Source organism: Fulmarus glacialis, unplaced genomic scaffold, assembly GCF_000690835.1.
Source record: "Fulmarus glacialis isolate BGI_N327 unplaced genomic scaffold, ASM69083v1 scaffold16563, whole genome shotgun sequence".
NCBI lineage: Eukaryota > Metazoa > Chordata > Aves > Procellariiformes > Procellariidae > Fulmarus > Fulmarus glacialis.
In genome coordinates, this window is record NW_009203707.1 from 269 (window position 1) to 26,850 (window position 26,582).

A 26,582-nucleotide genomic window follows, 5' to 3' on the forward strand; every position below is an offset into this window, starting at 1 on the left:
ACCCTGCACTGTCCCATGAGTGTCCCAGCACAGCACCCCTACGGCCATCACCCTCGGCTCCACAGAACTGAATCCTCCTGGCAAAGGGTTTATTCAGGCAGTCGAGAACACAGCTATGACTTTTTAAAAATCAGATCAGAGAACGCTTGAAATTTCATCTGCTGCTGGAAAAGTGAATTCAAAGAATGAACTTGTGAACAAACAAACAGGTTTGGAAGAAGAAAAAAAAAAATACAGGCATAGTACATCTCAAAATCAGAAAACCACTTCTCCCCCTAAAAGTAAGGGAAATCACTGCCACCACAGGGATGACACCAGTGACACCCCAGAGAGGGCTCGGGGCCCCGTGCAGGCAGGTGGCTCCATGCCTCGCAGAACACCCTCCCCCCCATCACGAGGGGAAACAAGAGGCTCTCTGCTCCAGCCTGAAGAGGAGCCCGGGGACTGGGACTGAGGCCCAAGGGCTGGGAGTTGAAAGGCGTCAGAGACTGGGCTTGGGGTGGGGTCTTCCAGGTCACAGACAATCCTCATGGAATAACTCAAGACAGTAATCCTTCCTAAAAGATCAACCCAGCCAGAGCACACCAGGCACCACAATCGCTTTAATGCTTTCCCCTGATGAATGGCAGACAACCATGTCATCACAGCTCGTTTTGCAAGAGCCATGACGATGGAGCCAGAGGAACTGCCAGCTTTTTTCTGAGGCTTCCCAACGGACACACCTGCTTTTGCTCGAGTTACAGAGAGCACCTCTCCAGCTCTGAACCAGCAGTGCTGCCGAACAGTCTTCCAACGTCTAACTCGGAGCCACTCTCTGCAACGCTAGTTTCTAACATCACACTGCGGGGTTATACTGGGTTCTGCACACAGGTTTTCCTCAATCTCTGCTTGTGAGACACTTCCTATAAAAACTGAATATACGTTATTGGCCAGGGAGAAGAAAGTCCTTGTCCTGTACAACTCCATAGCTATAATAAAGCTTTGTATGTGCCAAAACACATATTCACATCTTGACATATTCTACAAGCACAGCAGACGTTATGGACAGTTTATTCTAGTGAAGTCTCTTTTTCAGTTTCTATTTTATGTTCAGCAGCACAGATGATCAAAGGTTACAGCGGAGTCGCACAAGAACTACAGCACCTCAGCCAGCTCAGTCCTGCAGGGGTTTCACTACACTGACCTCTCTGGCACTGAAGGGAACGGCCCCGCTCTCCTGCCACGTCACACACCATAGCAAGAGGTGGCTTACAAGGACTCCACAGGATCTTTCACTCTTAAGAACATGTACACCACTCCTGTGTACAAGAAACCTTTCCAGCAGATTAGACTTACCCAACTCCTAATCACTACTATGCTGCTGAGAATCAATTTCAAACCCTAAGGAGTTCTTCCTGCAAGGAAAAGCTCCTTAAAAGAGCCAACGTACCATCCCTTAATTTTTGGGATGGCAGCAGCACAGAGATTCCCTGCTCAGTATCTTTGATTCTGGAGCTGAAAAGGGAAAGGGTCTGTGTCCAAAAGCAGCCTCTAGAGTCCTCCTGTTCCACATCAGGAGTGGGCTTCATACTGGTCTCAGGCGTGGTTCTTCCTCCTCCTCATGGTTTGGTGGCTGCTGGGGCATTTCTTCATCTCTTGTGTCTTGCTTGTCTCTCTCCGCTTGAAGCCAGCTCTGAGGAGCTATCATTTTCTTTGGCCCATAGGGCGGAGGCCCAATCAAAGCTTCAATGTCATCGTAATTTATCACTTCTTTCTCCAGGAGGGCATTAGACAGCTAGAAAAAGTAAATAAGGCATAATGAGGCACAGGGTTTGAAAACAGCCTCCCTGAACTGATCTGAACTCTCCCTGCCAGCTCAACTCAGATCTCAACATCTGGACACAGCACGTGCTGCAGCCCACGAGGAGCAGACCCCTGGCGACCACACCACAGACGGGGTGACCCGAAAGCCAGCTGGAGCCAGTACAAAGTTCTCCAGGCTGCTGGCACCTTTCACAAGAGCATTTTTGGCCAGGAATATGTAGTATGACTGGAGGCAATAAAGCAAGCTCTAGAGAATGATTCGGCGAGTCAGAACTCCAGGAACAATTAGAGAAGTGCCCTTCCTGCCACTGTCACTGCACCTGTGGCCCTGCCCCTCTAAGATGCCAAAGTAACAGCAAACGAGACCAGAGCCAGACCCACATCCCTCCCCTCTATGCACAGGGATAACAAAGCGCTGTCTGTTCCTACAGGCATAGGCTGAAGGTCATGAGAAGTTTCACTCCAGAACAGCTGAATTCTCTGGCCCCTCTGCCAGCAGAAGGACCACACTTGAGCAGCAGGTGGCTGTCAAACATGGAACGGCTCAATTCTGCTGACAAGATGCGACACACTGGCCTGGCGACTGAAACATTTACTCTGTAGATACTTTGGCTTAACTTAAAAGTTTTTCTGTGATGAGCCTCTAGCAAACATCTGACTGCTGTTAAATGAAAGCATCAGAACAGAGGAGGCCTGCAGAGAGGAGACCCCCTAACAACGCCTGCCTTCAGAGCACTCCCAGGGCACTGTCCCGGGGACAGGGCTGTGATACGGCCAACAGCAGGGTGTCTGAGCAAGCAAGCTCTGGTTACCTTACTACGCACAGGACGCCTGCGGTTGCGTAGCTGAAGGGGTGGTTGTTGTAGTTTAAAAAGAAGATTTAAGGAAAAGGATTGTTTATTTGCAAAACATGCAACACTAAGTTGACTCCTGGTCATTTTGGATGTTATGAACCGGACTTCTGAAGGAAAGGTCAAGTAAATACACAGGGTGCTGCAACCCAAGTGTGGCTCAGCCCAGAGCAATGGGTACAGATCTCCTGACAGAGAGGTGGGGACATGCCAGGGTGACTGGCCAGGGGACCGTCAGGACACAAAGAGGAGGCGGCAAAGCTCTACCTTGCAAAAAGGACTCCGTGGTGTATTAGGTCTCAAGGAGCTGGCAGGTGAAAACTGCCCGGAGTCACCAGGAAGCATAAACCAGCACCAGTGAGCCAAGGTGACAGGTCCCATATTCCTTCAACAAAGCCAGAAACTGTCCTGTACGTCTCCAGGACCTGGAAGGATGAGCTGTTCCTGCCTTTGCAGGCTTCAAAAAACCAGTCACTGTCTGCTTTCCAGGAAATTACACTGCCAAGGGGCTAGCAGAGAAGTGCAGGTGAGGGACACAAATTTAGCTTTGATCACTTCCACAGAGCACTCCTACTCCTCTACCCTGAAAATACCAGCTGGTGTCAGGAGGCAAACTACTCACTGCTGGAAAAGGCACACCTTCCTCCCTGTGCCTGCTCCTCATCTGGGGGATACGCAGTGAACAGTCACTTGTTCACAAGACGAGCCCCAGCACTCCCACTACAAGACTTTCTAGGACGACAGAGGCACTGCAACAGCCAAGCTACAGAGCACAGAAAGTAGCAAGGCAAAAAACACCAGTTAAAAAAAAGCAACAAACCAAAACCAACAACAAAAACCCCACAACAACTCCGACTTACTGTTTGCAGCTTGTCCCGGTTCTCCAATAAGAGTTTTTCTGTGCGCCTGTAAGCCTGAGCCACCAGGACTTTTGCTTCCTAGAAGATAGTAACAAGAAGAGAGATTTGGAGCGCAGTTGACAACAAACACGACATGGATAAACAAGGAGATGGAATCTGCAAACTGAGCCAGGCAGAAAGTGGTTCCCATCAACAGAAAATATAGATAAATCGTTTGAAAAAAAGCCAAAGGAGTACTCATGATAAGGAACAGTAAACGCCTGCATGAGCACAACTCTTCAGCAGAGTCCTAGCTGACGGGAAATGCAGTCTAATTAAGGAGGCTGTCCAATAGCAAAAGATGCAGCTCAGCACAAATCCCAGGGGAGCACAACCATAGTGCTTCTGAACCAGAGTTTTTTGGTTTCCCACTATTTGACTTTTCAACTAAGGCAATGTTTTTTGCAGCAATGAAGCTCAATTTCCTGTCAAAACAGGCTAACATTTTTCAGTCAGTCTGAACCGGCCTTTTGGTTATATAGATTCTCTGATCTAGGAAGTGGAGACATTTAAATCGTGCAACTGAGACTTTAAGACACAGGTTTCTTGTAATCTAAGCATTGCATAGCCATGCTTAGATATACATGGGACTCCTGAGCGCCTGGAGAGACTTCACACAACAGAATCTTTCCCCAGCTGGGTATTTGTCCACAGTTCCACAACAAGCCCCCAGTCTCCCCAGATTATTCCTTCTTCCCCCGCAAAACATTTCTCCCTCTCTCCAAATGCCACATTTGAACCTCCTGTCTCCCAGAAGCTCACCAGGGTCTTGTTCACACTGGAACCAGGACTGCAGCTTTCACAGTCAGTTTTATGCACTGCAGCATATTTCACAGCCACTTGCTGCAGCTTCAGACAGCACAGTGCTATTGGGCTGAACTCACAGCTATATGTGATTTTGCCTGTTCTTAATGCCTCACTGCCTAGTGCTAATACACTGTAATAGAATAGGTAAGTGCTCAGTTATTGAAATTTACTGCTTAATAGCTAACAGGAAAATGTAAATTTTTGGGGTGCAAGTTACTTGCATTTTTTTTACCGAACTGCAGAAAGTAAAGAACGGGAACGTGTAACCAAGGGTGGCCTTACATGGTCCATCATTTGCTGAAGTCCCTGGCTAAAAGGGCGCCGACCAACTCCAGCTGCACTCTCCAGGTCCGGGAAGGAGAGCTGCCCGATGCTGGGCACCATCCCGTACTGCTTCACCATGGAGTAGGCTATCTTGGTCACCTTCTTCAGGTCATCCTGTGCCCCTGGGCAGGAGAGAGATGCAATGCTTGCCAGCTCTGAGCTGAGAGCAAGAGGAGCACATCCTGCACAAACACGCATTCCACTAGTCGAGAGACCAGAGGACCCACAGGAGCCCACAGAGGTGAACACTCCGCCTGCTGACAGACCTTTCCACACGTACTGCAGGACCCATGCACGACAGTGAGCGAATCTACTGGTAGCTAGCTCACGTGGAATGCTTACCTGCCACTGCCCACTGTTATCCCATTTGGATATAACTAGTTGGAAACACGGCACAGAAAGCTTTAGGTCCACCCATGAGCCAAGAGTCTCACCGGGTAATTGCATCTGTGGCCTTAGGCTTTGGGACAAGTCTAAGACAACACAGTGGCAACCAACAATGAGAGACCTCCAAGCTCACAAATGCCAGCCCAAGATCAAAACATGCAATTGGACATTTCTCCTTCCCAGGGTGGGAAACCTCTGTCTGTTGCTCAGATCACCCTTGGGCAGAGCAAGTGCAGAGGTTCAGGCTCTCTTAGCACAATCTCCATCTGCCTGTGCCAGGGTCTGCTCTCACCTGTAGTGACTTTGTTAAAGGTGATGGCCTCGGACACTCTCCCGCCCAGCGCCATACACATCCTCTCCAGCAGCTGTTCCTTGGTGAAGAGGTACTGCTCTCTTGGAAGGATCTGAGCAAATCCGAGAGCTGCGTTTGTTCGAGGGGCTATGGAAACCTGTAACACAGAGTAGCTCCCTCAATTCAGAGAACAAAAGAGCTCCCAACTACAGCAGCAGAGGGAGAAAAGGAAGAGGCCTGCATTCCCAGCGAAATTTGTTGAAAGCTATGGGGCAGACTGACCTACAGAGACATGGCCAAGGACTGCAGCATATCACCATTCCTGTACTGAAGGCTCTGCCTTCACAGCTACAGACATACACTTTTTGCTCAAGAAATGAAAAGGAAATTGCCCTCAACAGCAAGCCAGTGAAATCCTGAGATTTAGGAGTTGCTTTGGAGGGTATAAGCCAAACAGAGCTCACTTTACTGTGTTCCAGAATCACTGAGACTACCTGGAGAAAGATAGGATGTCTTCAGAAAAATAAGAGTCGTTTCCCCCACCCATTAAATGAGACTAATTAACAACAGTTCAGCTTATACAATAGGTCATTCAGAGTGAATTTGCTGCTGGTGGCAAGCCAAGGAGCTGTCGCCCTTGTCATTTCCACTCCCCACCTCCCCGCAGTGTCGAGGCTTTTCAAGGAGGAGATGCACATGGGAGAGAACACACCCCGGGTGCCAAAGGGAGGCCTTTCCCTGCAGAGAAGGCCTTCAGGCAGACAAACTCCCAAGCATGCCAAGCTGAAAACCACATCTCTTTCCATCAGTATTAGAGCAGTTCCTGCAACTGTAGCTTCTCTGGCTGCAACGTGCTGGCAAGCCATGGCAGGGGAAGAGATCATATATGCACGCATGCACACACGGAGCCGTGCTTTGTGCCTGGAGAAAGTGCATAAACTGTGCAGCAGCATCAGGAGACTCAGTTGCTCCAAACAGCTTTACAGTTGGCCATCAACTGCAAGGCTTCTCCTACAGCTGGTTAATCAGCTTTGCACCATCACTATCATCAATGGAGCCTCAAAATGGATTTCTCCACAGCATATTTTAAGGGCATGGTGAACTTGGCAGTGTTAGGTTAACGCTGGACTCGATGATCTTAAAGGCCCTTTCCAACCTAGATGACTCTACGATTCTGTATTTGCCATTTATTTTGCTGCAGTATTCACAGCTCCAAGCTCATGGAGGCCAGGGTAACACAGCAGAACTCAACACAAGTACTACCAAACAATCAACGCATCTTGGACAGGGGAACCCCAAAGGACTCTCTTCCCACTCAGTGACAGGCTTCATTACACAGCAGCTGGTAGTGGAGTTACCTTCATCACAGCCTCGGTGTGCTCCAGCAGCCAGCCAACCAACGCGTGACCTGATTCATGAAATGCCACAACCTTCCTCTCTTCTGGTGACAAGATCTTACTTCTTTTGGCAGTGCCTATAGGAACACAGACAAGGATTTGACAAGATAGCCAGCGATAGGTGTAACCAGTAGGGCATAATATTGTACAGCTAAGTGCACAAACTAACACAGTCCGTGGCTGAACAGCCAGCAAGCTTCATATTGCACTCCGCCTAGGGAGAGGCAGTAAAAAGCCCTTCAGTTACATGCTGTGGAAGGTGCTCTCTCTCCCTGCAGTAGAAAGCAATCCATGCTTGCATTGCTTGAAAACACTGGCAGAAACTCCCCCCCCCTCCTCCTTACAACAGACTTAATCATTAGACAAATAATTTAACATTTTATTAGATCACAGCTCTAGAACACAAAGCTCTGTTCTGTTCCCAGCTCTGCCAAAGGCACGTTACACTATATCTATGCCCAGGGACAGATCTGCAACAAGTCAGTCTACCATTCGGAGAAAAAACCCAACAAACCAAAACCCAAACCAGAGACTACCAGAGAATATCATACTGATTTTGCTGTTTGGTCTTTCAGTCCCTTAGGCAGAACACGAGAGAAGCAAAATGTTGCATTATATATAAGAGAAGTCCCAGCTGAGATTCTTGTGCATTAGGAGTGTTCAAATTGGCAAAAGACCAAGAGTATATACAAAAATCTTTCTCCAGACCCTGGAAATGTCTCTGATTACACATGGCATGCTCCGTATGAGTTTATTCCCAGGCTCCTGAGAACTAGCAAATTAAGCCATAACTCACACTTAATACTTCCTCCAAAAAGGTGATTTTTGAAAGTGTCTATTTTCCAACCCAGTAGTCCGCAACACAGAATAAGTCCAATTATGATTTAAAAAAAGAAATGCTGAACGGAAGTAAAACTTCTAGCACGTAGAAAATATGTTAACTACAGAATACACTGCATATCAAGCACTCTTATAGCTCTGTATGTTGAATGCAAAAAGGTATCAGTACTTTAAAGCTGATGTCTCCACACAGTGCCAGGAGCAGCAGGGGGTAGATCAGGCAGAGTCAAGAGCAGCATTACACCAAGCTTGCTTGATGTCTTGGAAAACAACATTTTATTAACATTAATTTTTAAACAAAGTCAAGAGCTTTATTAAACAAGGAAACAGCAAAATTAGTGTGGCAGATCTTGTAAAATTACTGCTCAGGGACCCTGAAAACCACTGTGCGCCGCAAGGCATGATGGTGATGGAATAGCAGATTAATTGCAACAGCCTTGGTTTTCATCAGTCAGTCCCTTACCGTGCCTTCAGCAGTGTGTGCGCATGTGCCTGTATGTTTCTTTCCATAGAAAAATGTATATATATACACCATATATATATACACACACACATACACATGCACTTAAAAAATTCTGGAAGTATTCCTCTGTCAGCCCACCAAGTAGGGAGGGACTGTACTCTTCACAACAGCACGCAGTGTGCCTACAAAGATTATTTCTTTTCCTACATAAAGTAATCTCCAGGCAGGAAAGTTCTCTGAAGGCCTGTACTTATCACATTTATGAGACAACAACCCAGGAAACAATTCTGGTGCATCTCTGCTGGCCTTACACAGTGTACACAAACCCCACCAAGAAAACAGGCTCCACTACATCTTCTAAAGACAACCCCTAAATGCCTCTGTGCGTTCAAGCAGGTTTCCTCCCTCACTCCCAAGAGACCTGACTTACTGACTGCTTTCTGTTCCCAAACTAAAAACACAATGGGGACTACCACAGAGAGAAGTTCTCACTCCTCCCTTACAGCAACACAAAGCTTTAAGGCTGACAGAGCCTCTGGACTTGCAAAGTTCTCTTTTGATTCCACACCGCTCTTATTAAAACCAGAAGCTTATAATGGAAAGCACAGTAATATCTTCTTTCTTTCAAGAGAAGCTTTTATAGCAACTGAAATGCCCTCTGGATTGTGAAACCCAGAAGTGTTCCTGTTACATGGCAAGGGTACATTTAATATATGGGCCTGGAGGGTTGTTTGGGGTCTTTTAGACTTAGTCTACAAAAAATAGCCAGGTCCTGCTAATATGAAAGAATCCGATTAAGCAACAAAAAGACTTTATGGCCTCCTACACGCCACAGAGCCTTAGTGAAGCAAGTCAGCTTGTCAGCAGTGAAACTGCTGAAGCCGCCCATGCCCTGCAATGCCCCACCACATTAATCCCAGATATCCCTCTGCTACACATCCCCTGTGGCCTTACTTGCTTTTTGCTTTATCTTCCAAGTCTGGGCAACTAAGGCAAGGGTGGAATTCAGAAAGAAAAGCCAAGTGAATCCCTACAAATTTGGTGCTTTCTCTCCTGCAGATGGGAAAGTAAAGCACATGTTTGCCCTGGCTGATGAGGACTTCTGTGTTATAATGAGAGTTGTCTTGCTGTCCACTCCTGGGAGCTGCTGAGTACAGTTTGGGCTTTATGCAAGTGTGGCCACAGTTACCCAAAGCACTCCAAGGGTTTTGTTTTTAAGAGGCAGGCGAAACTATCAGGAATTTTCTCAAAAATCTTCTCTTAAATGAGGAATTGTTTAGGCATTTTCTGATAAAGCAAACACTCAGGACTCAATTCCAGGATCAGGAAATAGCTGACCCAGTACAAACATCCTGTTCCACACGCTCTACTAAGAAAAGCACAGCATGTCATTCTGCTCGCCCAGGCTCAGCCCCCGGTAATGACACAGCAGCCTGGAAGCAGTTAAGTGTCTGATTATGAAAACCTAGGCTCGGCTACAGGGCAGTTCAGACCGAAACCCACCAGATTCAAATCCCTCAGGTGAAGTCAAGAGTTCTGGGATCTCTTTTTCGTCTCCCTGTAATATACTGCTATAGGGTAATCTCCAGAGGTTCCTCTGCTGGCAATTGCACAAGTGACAGCGAAAGGCCGACAGGATGTTCTCAGAGGGAGAACAGTACTCTACTGTCTTCCAGTTTATTCTGCCAATTCATCAAAGCCTGGACTTTGAGGCCAAAAAGAAAAATCTCTAATTTCTTGCTGTTTAGGATGCATAGCCTATTTGCTATTCATGTTTATGTAGCAGGTGTCCACAGCAGCAAGAAAAACCCAGAGATACTTCCACTCTTTTTTTTTTTAAACAAAAAAAACCCCAAACACCTTTTTAAACTTAAAAAGCCACACAGATTTGAGGTTCCCCTCTTTACTGTTTTGCTACTGGCCATCTTCCCTGAGCTACTGGTTCAGGCTGCCTGCAGATTCAGGAAGATAGATCCCTTTGAGGTCTTGTTCAGAGAACTTTCTGTGACTATGGCATCTAAGATCTTCAGGACAGCTCTACAGGACAGAGCACAGTTAGGACGCATCTCGAATGTAACCCACTCACTTGAGCCTTCTCTCAAGAAGCATGATACAGACTAGTAAGACAACAACAGAAATGGCTGGGTCACTTACCTGCGATGACTCTTTCCACAGCATACTCGAAGTTGAAAGTATCAATGGATTTGTGACCTTCTCTAGCGGCATGAAGAGCAGCTTCATTACATATATTCGCTATGTCAGCTCCTGTAGACAAAAGTTTACAAGAATTACATTGGATTTGTTGTATGACAGAGATTTCAGAGGACAGAAGAGGCAAGAACAAATCTGGAGAAGGACCTAAGGAAGTCAAATAGCCTGCACTTTTTTGTTCCTTGGGAACAGAGAGCAAACCTAGTCCATGGTGTTTATGTTGGATTTGAACAATACAACTGCCTTGGCAATGAACGCTGCGTTGCCACACAGAGGACAGAGTTCAGCAATCAATTAACAGGCTAAAGCCAAGGCTGGCTCTCAGCAACAGGGGAGTGGCGTGGGCAGTCTGGGTTGGCATGGGTTGCCGCACTGTTCATACAGCAACCGCACAACCTCTGTGTGGAAGAGAAAGAACATCTGTTCTGAGTTTGTGTGTGTGGGTGATGGTGGCGGGGGGCTGCTGAAAGAAGTCACGAAGAGGCAGTGTGCTGGGGCCTGTTAGAGGGGAAACCCAGAAAGGATATTCCAGGAACTCCACATAAACAGGAATGCTGGAGCCCCTTGCTCAGCACTGTTTCAAACTCCCAGGGACCTACCCTGGAAACAGGCTCAATGCAGGAGCCAGCCAGAGTTGTCCAATTTCTACTCTGACTGACAAAGTAATTGCTATTCATTCCTCCTATCGCTTTACTGGTAACATATATCAACTTAAGAGTCTTTCCCCTGAAGTACAACATCTCATCCTCAACAACAGCTGGGACAGGAGCATGAGCAGTGCTTTCTCCCCTTAGGAATTAGGAACCCAGGCATTATAAAAGTCTATTTTCCCTACCCCACACACACTGCTAGTCCCAGAAATTTCAGAAGATTGAAAATAGCCATGAACAATTGCTCATCACAGCTCCATTCACCAGGGAGCTGGTTAGGTTCCCACTATTTCCATAGAGATGGAGAAGGCTTGCAGAAAAAAGCCCTTTAGACCAAAATACCCTGTTAAAACTAAGCAACCAAGAAGCTCCAGGTTGGACTGCGGAACTAGTGTAGAAGCAGGCAGAGCAGCACCACAAGGACACGGCATGTCATACCGCTGAAGCCCGGAGTCAGTTCAGCCAGGCGCTGCGAGTAGAAGCTGGCATCTTGGATCAGTTTGAGACCCTTCAGGTGCTGCTCAAAGATCTCTCTTCTCTCCTGTAAAGAACACAGAACACCTCAGCCCAGCAAGCCTTCACAACGTGGCAGCTTCGACACATGGCAGGGAGCAGGGGAGGAGCAGACCTCTGGCAGCAGGGACGGTGACATTGCCACCAGAGGGCAGGGCTGTCCTTACAGCGCTTTAGTGCTACAGGAGCCCTGATAAACACCCAGCTCTCAAATTCAGAACAGATGTATGGAGGCTTACCGTGAGTCACTGCTTTCTCTCTCAGGGCCACTCTCCCCTCCTAACTTTCACTCTGACCTGTCTTAACTTTTCTCTTACTATAAAAGCACTCGCAGGAAGGAGCTCTAACTGCCTCTACCTGCTCCCTCACACACCACAAACAAAAACCCCATCTACTAGCTACTTAGCCTGCGACCATTTCCCAGACGAAGGTGGGGGTGAGAAGGCTGGCAAGTAGCCACGGAGTGACTCATTCAGCTGGTCCAGGAGATCCTGATTAAAACAATGGGCACAGTTGCCAGGGTTTTTCCCCTTCCTCCTTCAGGGCAGCTGCACAGTTCATGCTTCCGGTGCCAGATTGTATCAGGCATTTAAGGTATTTTAACTGAAAACTCTTGAGGACGCCAGTAAAGCACAGATGGGAGAAGAAGAGCCTGTGCTGGCAGAGCAGACAGATCTTTACTGCAGCTGAGCCTATTCCCAAAAGTCTGCTACAAATGTCAACACAGCGGACATGGAATACTCCTAGTAAATGGATTTAAAAAGCATTCAGAAGGAGAAAGTCATTTAACAGGCTGCCTAAAGGAAAATAAGGAGACTCACAAGGATAGTGAGGACTATAAACCTACAGAACAAATGGTGCTCAAGGCACATGACAATTTAAACTCTCACACAAGCCAACTGGCCAATTAGGTGGTTCCCAATTTCCTGGAGAGAAGACACACAGTTCTGCATCTGCATGGCAAAGAGAACCTCACAGAAGAATTCACTGCCAAAGCTCATACCAGAGCAGAGACACTTAAAAGCAGCAAGTTGTCATTTCAGAGAAACAAGCAACTGCATTAGCATGTCAAATCCTTGATTTAGAGCACATAAATAAGAATAAAGGCAAACAGAAGCTTGCCATCTCGTATCTTTTCTAAGCTCAGCCTTTGCCAGGCCAGCGAATCACCAGCAACGACCGGGACACCTTAGTCATTAGTGTTACGGTAAGGACAGGGCAGTAAGTGGAATATACCTGGAGTGTTGGAAGATCAATAAAGATGTGCCTGTCAAGCCTCCCAGGTCTCATCAAGGCGTTATCCAAGACATCAGCACGGTTGGTGGAAGCTAGCACTATGACATGATCTGTGGTCCCCATTCCTGTACAAAAACAAGCAAAAACAAAGGTGAAGGTTTTCACCATCACAGGTGCTGCATTGCAAGAATACAAAGGGACGGGGCAGGGCAGGATGCAGAGAATGTCTTACATGACTTTATCACAAAGCCCAGGGTGCTTACAGCATCCTCTGGGGCAGCTGAGGCTGAGAAAGTGTCCTTTTCAGCTAGAGGCACAAGACAGGAAGGAATCTCCCTAGTCACTCAAGCCAGTCTCTGGTCATCACGGATTCTCTGAAATTCCCTTTTCATTTACTTAACAAGGTTTGGCTTAAAACTTTTTTTCCCCCTTTCCTTTTGACACATTTGGAAATTGCTCCAACTAGAAACCAGAACAGAATCTCTCTATTCTCATGAGTTAGGAGATGCCTTCTCAGGCTTAAGTCAATTCCTGTTCCTTTAGCTCCAGGTTGTACAAACAATGTTTGCTAGCCGAAACAGCCTTTCCCTTCCCAATACTTCTGTGAAAAGCCCTTTCAGCTTTCATTTACTTTTAGCCTTCAGTCACAGATAAGCCACCAGGATCACTAGGGAAGGGACAGGCTTTCTTCTGACCAGCTCAGGTTAATGCAGAAAGAGAGGACATAGCTTTGCCACCCAGCAAAGGTGCATGTTACAGCATGATTTGATCTTTGTCTGCTCACTCATCTTTTATCACTCAGAAGGCACCCAGGCATACTGCAGACCACTGCGAAGACCAATCCTGCAGAACTTACACCACAGACATGTAGGCAGACGCAAAACGCAACCAAACAGCTTTGCAGTGATGATTAGCATACACTAGCTCAAGCCACAGCTAGAGAAGGTTTTGTCTCCAGGTCTTAAAGATGAAGAGAACATCAGGATTTACAGACTTCGTGAGAGCAGCCTGCAGTATGGAGGCATCAAAGGCAGACAGGGCTTCCTGGGGAAGCCAGAGCTCTAGCAGCTGGAGGAGGGCAGAAAGGGGCAGGCGGTTGTGCTGCTTGGGTGGGGAGCCAGAGATCATGTTGAATCACTGAACCACACTGCTTATTTATTACATTCCACCAGGTGCCCACAGGCCCCTGGGTATGAGTCACCTGCTTACAGCAGATTCAAGAGCCCTAGCATACAGCAGCCTTCCCAGGAAAAGGACGCGTTAGTCCCATGTGCCTCCTTCGCTGCCAAGTCACACGCTGCAGAGGCAGCTTTATGCACGTAAGCTGGGCAAGTTTCAGCTCTCCTCAGCTCCACCAGAAGAGCTGCCAAATGTGTCAGCGTATAAGAGCTCAGCAGAGAGATTAAGGTTACAGGTAAGTCAGAGGACTGGCTCTGTCAGCTTGCGCTACGGCAAACCTCAGTTCTTCCTCCCTGCAGGACGCTGTCTAAATAAGCTCCTGGAGAGGATGAAGCCAGCCATTCTTCAGGCATATATTACACCGTACTTTGGAGTGTGATAAATAAGCAGAGAGACTGGCAGGCACTTGGGGGATAGCAAGCTTCATTCACACGGCAGGATTAGATCGTACAGCACATTATCTGCTTTGCAGCTGGGAAGGCTCTCTTAAAATAGGTCTGACTATTAGAACAAATATAAAAAAACAGAACCGCTGAGAGCATCCTCCTCACATCAGCTTCTGCTCCACTTGCTCTCAAGCCTGTATCCCAGTGGTGCGAAACACTGCTCCAAGAAATCTACAACTGCAGCCTCCGATTCATATTACTGTTCCTACCTGGCATGTCACAGGCTTTGGCTTCCACAGGAAAAGATCAGCCAAAGGAACAGTCTACAAAAACAACGCTTCAGTCACATCAACAAATGAAAAACAGTTCTGAAAATTTAGCCTGAAGAGAGCCTTCATATCTACAGTGTTTACAAATGAAGCCACTTCAAAAAGGAAAGGAAAAGAGTCCACTTCAACTGGCAAGTGCTCTGTTCCCCACTGACATGAGGCACGTTGCTTTGACGGGCATCTCATCTGCATTATTACACTGTGTAATTCTCTAGCCATTTGTTCAAAAGCCTTTTGGATGTCATCTGTGAACTGCATCATTGAAACGGGACCACCTCTGTGAGGGAAGCCTCGGGGTCAGAAACTTGCATACAGCACAGATCAGGGGAGAGGTCTTGTCTGAGGACTTCAGGTGAAGAGCTGCTACCAAAAGATGTCGTGTGTTTTCATTCACAAAACACAGATCAGCCCAGGACCGTCAAGCTCCTCTCAAATGTATTCAGAACAGAGGAGATATTTGGGTCACATTCCTCTTCCGCTTGTTTGCAGCTTGTGAGGGAAGATTCACTATTCAAACCAGGCACCTGTTTTGACAAAGACTGGAGTACATGTGTCACTCTGGTTTTAAAAACAGCTTTTGCACATACAGGCTCCCTCCAGTCCCTCCCCTTCTCCCACCAGACTCCTGGTGCTTCCAGAACACGAAGAAAGCTGTCAGAGCGAAGGAAACCAAGGTCGCTTGTAGAAAGAACACTACAATTACTCTAAAACCTGTGTACCAGAATTACAGAGTATCAAACTGCATATTCATCCCATACAGCTTAGCATAATGGCTTTTTTCTTGGTGTCCGCATCCTTCCTCCAGCCTGCAGAGCAGGTTCCATATAGCTCTGACCCTCCTTTTCTTCCTCTACCTTACCTCTGAGTAATCTCCTTCGAACACACAAATTCAACAATTACCACTGATGACTCACAGATATACTTTTGTGCACGATTTTTTTTCAAATTAATAGCTAACTTCGTTCTATGGTGTTGCTTCAACTTCAACCATCAATTTAAGCTAAAGACAGCTAAAACAGAGCTCTCAACCTTCCATTTCAAGGCTTCCTTATTACAAACACACACCACTCCTCCGCTTGTGCTTGGGTAGAACTGTTAACCTCCTAAAAAACCTTATTCACTACCATCCTGAAAAGTATTTTGCCATCATGCACACAGCACTTCAGCGTTCACTTAGGTAACATGCTCAGTTAGATAACATTTCAGTAACATGTGCCAAGATCACTGCTTATGAGTACAAGCCAACAGTAAGTCCATGTTTCTTGTACTAGCCTGACAGTCCTTGCCAGCTGTCTCCCATTTGACATTGTAAACTCCTTGGGCTATTTTTTTAGTGTGTGTTTGATAAAGCACTTAGCAAAATGAGGGACTTAGTGACTGGGGGAGGGACTTACATGATCTGTATGAGACATGAATAAATAATGAGACAATATAAATTTAAAAATAAACTAGGCAGCACACAGCAAATAAGGGACTTAAAATACATATTGAGGATAATATTTACCTTCTAAACTCACTTTCCAATAGAGTTGTACCCTAATTTTTGAATTGAGACTCACCAAGAAAACACTCTAGAAACCATGCCTAATTTCTATGGACTGAAGGAGATCAGACATTTTCATTTTTGGTATGGAGATGTGGATTGTACTGACTACATACTCCTGAATAGACAGATGGACCTCCATTTAATTCAGTGTTAACCTGTTTGAGCTCACCCTATAACTCTCAGGAGAAAAAAAAAACCCAACCAAGCCAGGATTGCTGTTCTGTGTGTTACTACTGGCCTTTTCTGTCAAGACCATCTACTACACAGATACAGCTGTAAACAGTTATGTTCATCCAAGTATATTTACGTGCTTGGCCAAGTTGCCTAAGTTAGTCCCAGGGAACTGCATACACGTATTTAAGGTGATTTCTGGTATCTATGTAGCATTACGTGTTTCAGGGGTGTTCCTCTGATAACCGGCTTTCTGTCTGGTTATTTAGGACCTACTCAAAGCTCATTCCTCTCCTTCAAAAACTTCATGGCACCTGTGCTGAAGCAGAGACAGGTCTCTGTACAGCAGGACCACTTTACCCTGTCTGTACCATGCTGTGCTCCTGCTTACAATTTCTCCTCCTTCTGCAGCAAGGGCAGAGATCCAGAATTACAGATCATCTTGCGTGCAGTATGAAGGAACATCGACCCTTTGCTGAAAGCATTTTTACAAGTCCAGCTTCTCTCAAGGGAGGGTTGACTCCAGAGCAACCTCCAGAAGGCAGCCTTGCTGCTGAACTTCAGGACGTGCTCTACTTCAGCAGGGCTGCATCCCGATTTCACTGCAAACATTCAGTAAAAAAGCAAGCAGTTTTAACCCCCAAGGTCTGGAGAAAGGGGGATGCTTTTAGTGCAGGACGGCTTTTAATTTTTCACATGAAGAGTGCGATGACACAACAAGTGTCACAGTTACAGTCGAGGGAAAAGGCGGCTCTGTCCCATGAAACAGCAGACTGATACAAACACTCGCTGATGGGCAGGTAGTTAGTTATTCCTTCCCCTGCTCTGCAACAATAAGATTTAGCAACAGAAACATTGCAAGTTGGGTCAGTGCTGCAGGCTCTGACAGAGTTATGACTAAGAATAGCCAAAGGATCATTCTTTCTGGCACTTGTGTGAAAGTGTCTGAGAAAAGGGCTGATTCCAGATGCAGTACAGCCAGAAACCATCCAGAAGTGTGGCATCAAACCAGGGCTTGTTTGCAAAGCTTATCTCTCTCAGTTTAGACAGGGATCCTATAGCCAGGGAGACGTGAGATTAAGTCAAAGGACAGGAGAATTGATATATTACATTGCTTTTGTCCCTCTGGGACAACTAAACTTTAAAGCTTAACAGACTTTAAACCACTACCCGTCTTAGACAGAATACAGCAAGTATTCAACAACATTTAATGGCCAGCTGGACCTAAACGTTACCCTCTACAGACAGCAGTGCCCTTGCTGCTAATTCATTTTCTTTTGGTTCCCCAGTACTGTAAATAATTCTTTTCCAATTGCCAGTGGGAAAACATACTCCTGAACTGAAGCCATTTACTACAGTAAGAGTCTTTGGGGTTGCTGCCCTCTGTCAGCCATGATCTCTAATGCACATTTTCTGTTGATTTTATTAGCAGGTGGATGCTCACGTGGCTGTTGGTGCAAATTCACTCTGGATGTGACACTACGCTCTCTTCTGACTCAGGGTCTTCAGTACAGTCACAAAACCAGTTGGCTCCAGGGTTTTAAAATTTACTAGATTTAGCCCCAAAGCGTTAAAAGCCTATATAAATGTCTATATTTCAAGAGGGTTATCTCCACAACTTAGTCACAGCACATACTTGGACATCTATCCTAAGCCCAATTACTTCCTTAGGCACCATCAGCTCTGGAGTAGTGCTGCCTAACTCTCCAGGGACATGAAGAGAGATACGCTACAGTGCCGTCAGAAACAGGGACTAATGATGGGGTACGTGGGTTCAGACTGGCGTTTGAGGAGATTCCTAAGGGTTCTGCAGGAAAGCAAGTACTGGGCACACAACTTCCACAAACCCTGTGCTGCTTTTCCTCTGTACTCAGTGCAGCAGCTGGTGAAGGGGGGAGAGAACAGAGAAAGGACCCACTTCAAGTGAGTGATATGACGACCTCTGAAACCAGAGCAAGGCCAGCCAAGGCCACACTGGTGTCCACACAGGAAAAAAACATCCTGACTTACAGGGCCACAGCCCCTCCACTAAGCAGCAGTCTGAAACACAGTTATCACTTGTCGCACAGACGGTCTTTTAGCAAGGACATGACCAAGCTGTAGTTCTGGGCTTAGTCCTGAACAGGCTGCGAAGTGCAAGCTAGCCTTGTCCCAAGGAAGAGGAGAATGAGATTTGTTTCAAATGCAATTGTAATTACTTGAGGAAGAAGAGAACACTGAAGAAGCATGGCAAGTTCAAGCAGGAAAAAGATGTACAGGCCAACAGCTTGGATCTCTGAGGTGATAAGGGCCCAACTGCTGAGAGGGAGAGAGAAATACTGACCGTCCATTTCCACCAGCAGCTGGTTTAAGGTCTGCTCCTCCTCAGCATTGGCAAAACCAGATACATTGGTTGAGCGCTTCTTGCCCACAGCATCAATTTCGTCAATGTACACGATGCAGGGTGCACGAGCCTGGGCTTCTCTGAAGAGGCTCCGAACTCTGGCGGCTCCAAGACCTATTGGGGAAGGGAAGAAGAAATAAGTCTTATAGCTAAAATTGTCAGCAAAGCTGGAGAGCAGCATTACAGGCCCCCAATGAGACACTTGACACTGGACAAAGCCTCAGTATAAGACAGTCCCTCTCTCAACACTCCCGGCACAAAGAAATAGCCAAAGAACTCATATGTTTAGTCCTTAGGCACTGCTCCTCCGGGAGTGTGCTGGCTTTTAACTGAGGTCTCAAAACCGCAGTAAGAGGAGCTCTGCTCCCAGCTCCTAACATGAACTCCTGTTCCTCCCACAAATCAGAAGCGTAAATATTCAGCATTTTCCTGCACACTGAGCCTTGTTGGGTCTCAAGGGATCCAGGAGGAAGGAAGAAAAGGGGGAAGATGGAAAACCCAAGGCACAAAGAGGCCATACTTTCCCCATCAGCAAGGAACAGCAGAAAATCCATCAGCATTCTCATACAAGGAAGGAAGCCTCATCAGTGGCTTTAATAATAGGCACAGGGAAGTCAGAGATAATGCTTTCAGGTGAAAAACCATGGCTGAACACTGTCAGAAAGAAACAACTAGCAATTCAGAGGGCATGCATTTTAGATACTACATAATTAAGTACTCTCTATCACTGAAAACCTTTTACATTTTCAGTAGAAATATCCAACTCATCCTCCCCGTGCAAAGACAGGCTAAAACTCTGTCCTTTGCAAGAGGCCCAGCCAGCACCCTCCAACTCCACAACAGACCAAGTAACCTCCACACCCTTCCCACTGAGAAGCTTACCTCCTATCACCTCCACAAACTCAGAGCCCGCCATGGCCAAAAACGGCACTTGTGCTTCTGTAGCCACGGCCTTCGCCAGCAATGTCTTCCCACAGCCTGGCGGTCCGAGTAACAAGGCACCCTTGGGCACTTTAGCCCCAAGCTGAAGGTAGCGATCAGGACTCTGCAAGAACAACACAACTCTCAGATCCACAGGTCACATGGAGCATCTGCACAAGAATATGGCCTCCCAAAGCCTCCTGATCCTGTTTTCAAGACTGAGCAACTCTGAGCTGCTAATGAGAGCAGCTACATCTGCATTCCTGTTATGGAACTGGAAATACAGAGATTGAGTCATGCTGATCATAGCATAAAAAGCTGCCAGTTTATTTAAATAGAGGCTGCTCAGTATCATGAAGAACGAAGAGAAGGATATACCCTCCTCCCCACATCAGCCATCTATCCCAGAAGACAGGTAGCAAGCACTTATTTTATTCTACTTTTGTATACCTTCAAATAGTCCACAAATTCTTTGACTTCCATTTTCGCCTCATGCATTCCTTTTCCAGATTTCCCATCCACAATGGTGAAACGAGCCATCTTCAACTGGTTCTGCGGAAGGTAGCACAAGTACTGAAGACGTGCTCTAACTTTGGACAAGGCAACAGCCTGTTTGACTCAAACTTTATTTATCCATATGTTGTTGGGAAGAGACAGAATAAACCTGCAGTAATAGTCCCAATACAATCCAGCTCAAACTCCATGTAGACCAGGCAGGGATACTTATTAAAAACGTGCAGAATGCCCAAAACCTTATTTGGGATCTTCTCCCCGATTTCTAAATGCTCTGATCCTTAATACACATGGGATAGGTATAGTTTTGAGGTAAATAATTACCAATACTGTCTTGTAAATGCATATAACCAGACACTTTGCACCATTGTCTGATGCTGCCACTGGTTTCTACTGCAACACAACCCAGGACAGAACTATAGGTTCTCAAATTTAACAGACACCACATTTCAGTCTCCTGGTGTGTGTTAAGCCACAGTGACAGTCAAAACAAGAATTCAGTTAAATGTCCTACTTGTAACTGCTCATTGTGTTCTACTGAAAACAGCTACTCATTATTTTTTTTTTCTTTGAGAAGAAAGTTTATCGCTTCTCAGGCCTCAGAAACATCAGCTTATCCAAATGAAGAGTTAAACATGCAGGGCCTAGCTGTCCCCACTTATGCAAGGACAGAATCTAGTCCTCAAGGCCCTCATTACTCAACACTTCTTTAAAATATTCTTCTCCTCTGAGCAGCTGCATCCCTTTGTGTAAAAAGAATCCTGAAGCCAGAAGAGAACTGCAGAGGAGACTGAGTGGGAAATCTAACAAGGGACTGAATTCACTATATTTTCATCCCCAAATCCCTGCGGTCAGTGGCAGCGCACCCCAGGCTGATTTCTACAGAGTTTCATCAGCTGATCCAGGCAAGGGTGGAAGAGGGGAGGAGGAGATTTGACTGATGTTGCAAGTGAGGCATGTGGCATGAGCAGAACAGGCCAACACATAATGAAATCCAGAATCTGAACATATTTTATAAATTAAGAACTCATTTTGCAGAATGCAGCAATTCCTACTTCTGGCTGTATGGGAGGCATATTGGCAGGACCCAGTGAAAAACACCATCTGCAGCTGCAACTCATTAACAAGCTTTGAAAATAGCAGAGCAAACTGGACTGCAAATTCTCTGAGCTCAGCCCTTCCTGCCATTGGGGAAAGAAAGGGCCTCAGCTAAGGCCAGTTACTGTACAATCTAGTCAGATGATCAGGACAGGAAAAAATGCAAGATGTGTCAAGACCGGAGAGTCCTTGGCACCAGTTAATTCTCATTCTGCATTGACTTTGCTGGGGAAAGGGGAGGAGATTAGGCCAGCAGAAGACAAGACTACCCACGGGCTGCAAAACAACATCAAGATCCAGGATACTCACAAAGGCGTTGAATCCTCCTACCCGGCTTGCAACCCTAATAAGGCGGAAGATGCTCCACAACATAGACACAGCCACAAGTGTCACTATCAGGGAAATGATATCACTAAAAGGACAAAAGCAAGACAGGTACAAATTGAGGTTTTTGGCCACAACTTGGTAAATATTACTCAATGTAACTATTTTCAGTATTTTAAAGGTCCTGACATTTAGGCTACAAGTGCAGCAATGAGCAGACATGACTAAGAAAATGGAACCTTTACAGGTTTTTATATATATATATATATAAAAAACAAACCCCCCAAAATCCCAACAATTACATAACCTAAAAAGTGAAGCAGAGGACACTGGCAAATACTGCTTCCAGCTGTGGAAGAAATTCGACCTCACCACCCCCTTCAGAGGCATTCCTACTTATAAAACAAACAGGACCTTCAGGCGGTCAAATCACACCCGGAGCAGAAGCCGGTGGGGCTGGCAGTCCATCCAAAGGGAGCTCACTGCAGAAGATCTGTGTCTGGCAACACTAGGGAGATTCCAACTCCCCTAATCCTGGCAGAAATCCCAGTGCGGGTCTCCCATTAAGAGGCTGCTCTACCTAGCCTGGTTGGCCCTCCCTGGTCAAATCCTTTGTCAGAAGGAAGTGCTACAGCAACCAACACCATCAATTTTCTGGATCCTTAGCAATACCAATTGCATTAGGAGGGAGATGAGGAGAAGAGATGACGCTGCAGGTCTAATACAGTTACAAGACAAACACATTGAGGACAAATATCCTGTGAGCTCTAAACAAAGGATGCTTTCAATAGGAGGAAAAATGACCATATGTCAGATAACAGGTTGAGATTTGTGGGACCCTGTTCTGCTTCACATGCCTGTGAAATCATCTGGTCTCGCCACACTTGTGTCTTATCTTTAAACTAGGAATGTGTGTTCCGTCTCTCACAGGGGGATGATTTACTGAAGCAACGGGACCAGCATGTGCTATATACCCAGCTGCATTTGTTTCTTCTCAGTGAGAGATCCTAGGAAACACTGGAAACTGAAAGTCACCTTCACTTTGTCAACTATGCAAACAAGATTAATTCTTAAACACATCAAGGGTCCACATCTCAGAGTAAACTGAATCCAAGCTGCAAGTGCTCTGCACCTCACAGGTTCAAACTCCAGACTGAGCTCTAAATTCTCCAGACATTCATCAAGTCTCGTGAGAGACTTCAGACCCTATAATATCTCTTAAAAAAAAAAAAAAAAAAAAAATCTCTTTTCAGGGGCAGGGGAAGCAGCTTGTGTTGGTGGCTGACTGTTCAGTCTACTCTTCCCATTATACACAAGTTTGAAAAAATTGGCAAGTTCTGAATTTCAGCTAAAGGTCTCATACTGCATGATCAACTAAAAAGGTTTATCTTCATATAAACCGTGTATTAAAAATGTGCAAATGTTGTTCAGAGGACAAGTAACTAGACAAAATCCAGTCCAGGTATCCATTCATATATGAACATGACATTCGTTTCACATTTTGGTATGGTGTCTGGGAGGAAGAAATACACACACTGGCCATCCCCATCTACAGTGGGAAAGCCACTGTGCTCCAAACCCTCAAAGGTTTGCTACCAGAAGCAGCTGATGCGCTTTGCATGATGCACAAGTAAGTGACCAGGCCATCTTGGCAGATAACTGTAGCAGCGTGATGCTATCCTTCCTGGTTGTCAGGGATCAGGATTTCTTTACTCAGCAGACAGGACTTCTGCACTACATCTCTCTGTTAGTACTTTAGAATAAGCAACTAGTTGAGAGCTCTTCAAACGCTGGAGTCTCTCCCCACACGTATGGAAAGCAACCTTCTACACCAGTGTTAATGGCCATCAGTATGAAGGTGGACTAGTTCAAGCCCAGAGCTTCACAGGTCTGTTTTGTACTCTGGACCCCATAAATCCTGCAAAAACAAGCTGCCGGTCTTAACAGAAGGGCAAATAAGCTACCTCAGCGGCAAATGACCACAACACATGAATACATTGTATGAAAGCACAGAATAAAGCCTAGCCAGTGCTCTATAGTCTTTTGACAGATCTTCCCTCTTCTTGCTCATTATAGCTTATTTCAGAATTAAAAGCTTTGAGCTTTTTTTTTTTTTTAAGCAAAGGATCTTGGTTTCAGGTAACAGAGAAGGGCTGTAAGTTTAATAGAAGTACTCCTCTCACTGAGATTTTGTATGCTAGCATCAAAGCTGCTCTGCTCAGTATGTGGCTCACAGCTGGAGCGAGCACCAGCGCAGGCTGTCCTCTGATCTACAGCTGTTGGAGAAGCAGGCCAAAACTAGGTGTTTATTTTTACAGACTGGACAACCACCACAGGCCTTCCTCGAAGCATTTTAACGGGGGAAGGCTTACTGCACCATGAGCATTCTCCACAGACCAGGGTGTAACATCACTTGTTGAGTCAGGATTTCTATCACACTCTGCACTTGAATAATTGATTATAAGGACAAAAAGCGCTCAGCTGTGCAAGAACACACAGCAACTGACACAGACTTTCCTCAGACTTGCTGACACTGACCTGAAACAGTTTGGTCTGCTGCATGCTGCAGTTCCAATCACCTCCTTGGGACCCTCACTTTTGAAACGTTAAGATACATCTACAGCATGCCTATTTCTGAAAGATGGGTTAAGTGCTCCAAAACTGGGACCACTTTTTTGTTCTATACTTACAATAATAACATTTAGTTGAAAGGGGCTTTCCTCTCTAACTGAGGGATGTTGTCATCAGTATAAGATCAACAGTAAGCATAAATTTATATCATACTTTCCATAAAAGCCAGGATGTTTGTAGGAAACAGGGATTCTCTCTCTCTCATCAATATTCAGCTCATCCTCCGCAGCTCTCAGCTTCTCTTCAAATTTGTCAATGTTTGCCACCCGCATTGTGTACAACAGGGTAACGTTCTGGGGACATGCAATCAAAAGCAGTATATAAGTATTGTAGTACAAGGACACAGCGATGTGCAGAAGAAGTGCACAACATGGACAAGTCAGATAAAAGCCTTTGATGCTGCATCAATGACCTCATGTGCAGGTAACTGACACTGGGGTTCCAAATGAACTTCGGAACACCTCTAGTCTTTTCAGTGCCTTATGAAGGCATAAAAGTCAAGAACTAAGTCTCAGCTCTCTAGAAACAAGGAGATGCAACAACTTTGTAGGCAAGCTGAAGGATGAAGTTAGTATTACAAACCCAATTATACTTGGGCTAGACAAAATTTTGTACTATATATGGAAAACTACATCAGTGGTAAGGTGGTGTCTTGTGCTCCACTCAGACTTCTTGGATCTTGTTCCTGTATCTTCGTCAGAAATGAATTTCATCCAGCAGTTTGCAAATGGACCATAAGTCACTGAACAAAATGGGATGCATCCAAGAACAGTATTTTAATCTCTTAAGCCAGTTTGTAATGATTCTTAGCAGCAACTCTTGGAAGTAAGCATATAATCAAACTTTGCTTTGTTTCCATTTTGGAAGATTAGGAAGGAAGTCTGATGGAGTTTGACAGAACACCTGCAACTAAAATCCAAATAGGAGAAAATTTTTGAAACAAGATCTAGTAATAAGAGTTTACAATCTTCTAGACACCTTCTCACATATCAGACTGAGCCAGTAAGAAAAAAACTACTGAATTTTTCCAGCTTTTTAGACGTACGTAAGATTTTCTTCCAAGCCATTATTAATTATTTTTACAATTTAAAATAAAAGTCTTAGTTTCCACGTTGGTATGAGTTACAGAAGTCCCCTGAACTTCAAATACAAGAAAGAAAAATTAATGAAGAGCAAATTTACCAGCTAGAGTTTTACCAAACATATATTCATTAATTCGATTCTTTTCAACAGTACAAGCTAAGATCATTCATTCTAATGTAGAAAGCCACTCACAACTTGTCCATGCGGAGTTCCTCCTGGGTGCAGATAAATTTCCACAATATCGCTCTCTGGCACCACTTCAATTCTCTGGACCTCCCCCTTTGCCAGCATCTCATTCACAAAGTAGTTCCAGGAAATGTTGGTCCCTTCTCTGTTCTCGCTGACCGTGAATCGAAACATCAGCACTATGAAAGTTATGATGAGGAGTGCCCGTAAGCGTTCAAGATGCATCTGATTTTCCCTTTTCCGGCGTTTCTCCTCCTCTTTAGAAAAAAAAGAGAAGAAAGATTATGAGCATGTAATTGCGGAGCTTTCTGACCCAAAGAAGGGACAATTAAATGACAAAGATTAACACAACAGTACCTGTCAGGTTTTTTTTGTTGCATGTTTGGTTTCTCCTGAAGGACTAGACTCAGAAGCAGTACCTAACTTGCATTGCACAGGCAATTTCCTGGCTTGGCTCACAAAGGCGGTTGTGTGACTTGCCCAAGGTTACGCAAGTGGGTCAGTTTTTTGGATTGCATGACATTCCCAAACCTTTCTGGCTTCTAGACTGTCAGACTACAGGGCCTCAGCTGTACACATGGAACAGCACCAGGTTAAAAGCCTGGTTATGAAAGCACAAGCTCTTGGATGTAAACTTAACAGTTGCCCGGAAGGAGGCAAATTTTGCATCCTGCTAGCCAGAAAAAAATCTGCTTGTATGACATTGCTGTGGCTGTATTCAGCTGTTTCCCAATGCCCCAAAAGCCATGCAGTGAGGCACTGTGTACACAGAGAAGATGATGGAGGATCACCTCTTTCATTTTAATTGTTGTTTCAGTAAGAGGAGGAATTGAAGCATCAGGCGAGCCAAAGAAAGCCCCTCACTTCCAGAAGTTATTGATCATGTACAAAGACAAACAGCAATCTCAGACATATTTTGAAGAGCTCTGATCAGCATTTCCTGTTTCAAGGCAGTCTAATCCTGGCCCAGGAGACTTCAGATGGTCATAGTCCACTAGACCCATTACAATCCCCCCAAACGTCATTCTATTCTAAAATGAGAGACTATCTCATTTGCCTGGCCTAATACGGACATAGGCCAAATAAAGCCATTGGACCCTTGTTGCTAAAAATCAAACTCAAGAAGGACTATAGCCTACTTCTATATAACATGCTTCTA

The 26,582-nt window shown here is 45.5% G+C and overlaps 1 protein-coding gene across 1 annotated transcript in view; it reads right to left on the bottom strand.

Annotated features, from left to right (window-relative positions):
* Positions 1 to 1,435: 1,435 nt before the first annotated feature.
* SPG7 (spastic paraplegia 7 (pure and complicated autosomal recessive)) overlaps positions 1,436 to 26,582 on the bottom strand; it is a gene marked incomplete at its 5' end in the record, with an annotated part of 31,278 nt that continues 6,131 nt past the window's right edge. Inside the window, 14 exons of the mRNA XM_009574745.1 lie at positions 1,436 to 1,774; positions 3,515 to 3,592; positions 4,643 to 4,806; positions 5,364 to 5,520; positions 6,722 to 6,837; positions 10,218 to 10,328; positions 11,363 to 11,465; positions 12,674 to 12,798; positions 18,608 to 18,781; positions 19,550 to 19,712; positions 20,039 to 20,140; positions 21,509 to 21,611; positions 24,308 to 24,447; positions 25,430 to 25,680. Of these exons, the coding sequence (XP_009573040.1) occupies positions 1,565 to 1,774; positions 3,515 to 3,592; positions 4,643 to 4,806; positions 5,364 to 5,520; positions 6,722 to 6,837; positions 10,218 to 10,328; positions 11,363 to 11,465; positions 12,674 to 12,798; positions 18,608 to 18,781; positions 19,550 to 19,712; positions 20,039 to 20,140; positions 21,509 to 21,611; positions 24,308 to 24,447; positions 25,430 to 25,680 (1,997 nt within the window). The remainder of the gene's footprint in view (positions 1,775 to 3,514; positions 3,593 to 4,642; positions 4,807 to 5,363; positions 5,521 to 6,721; positions 6,838 to 10,217; positions 10,329 to 11,362; positions 11,466 to 12,673; positions 12,799 to 18,607; positions 18,782 to 19,549; positions 19,713 to 20,038; positions 20,141 to 21,508; positions 21,612 to 24,307; positions 24,448 to 25,429; positions 25,681 to 26,582) is intronic.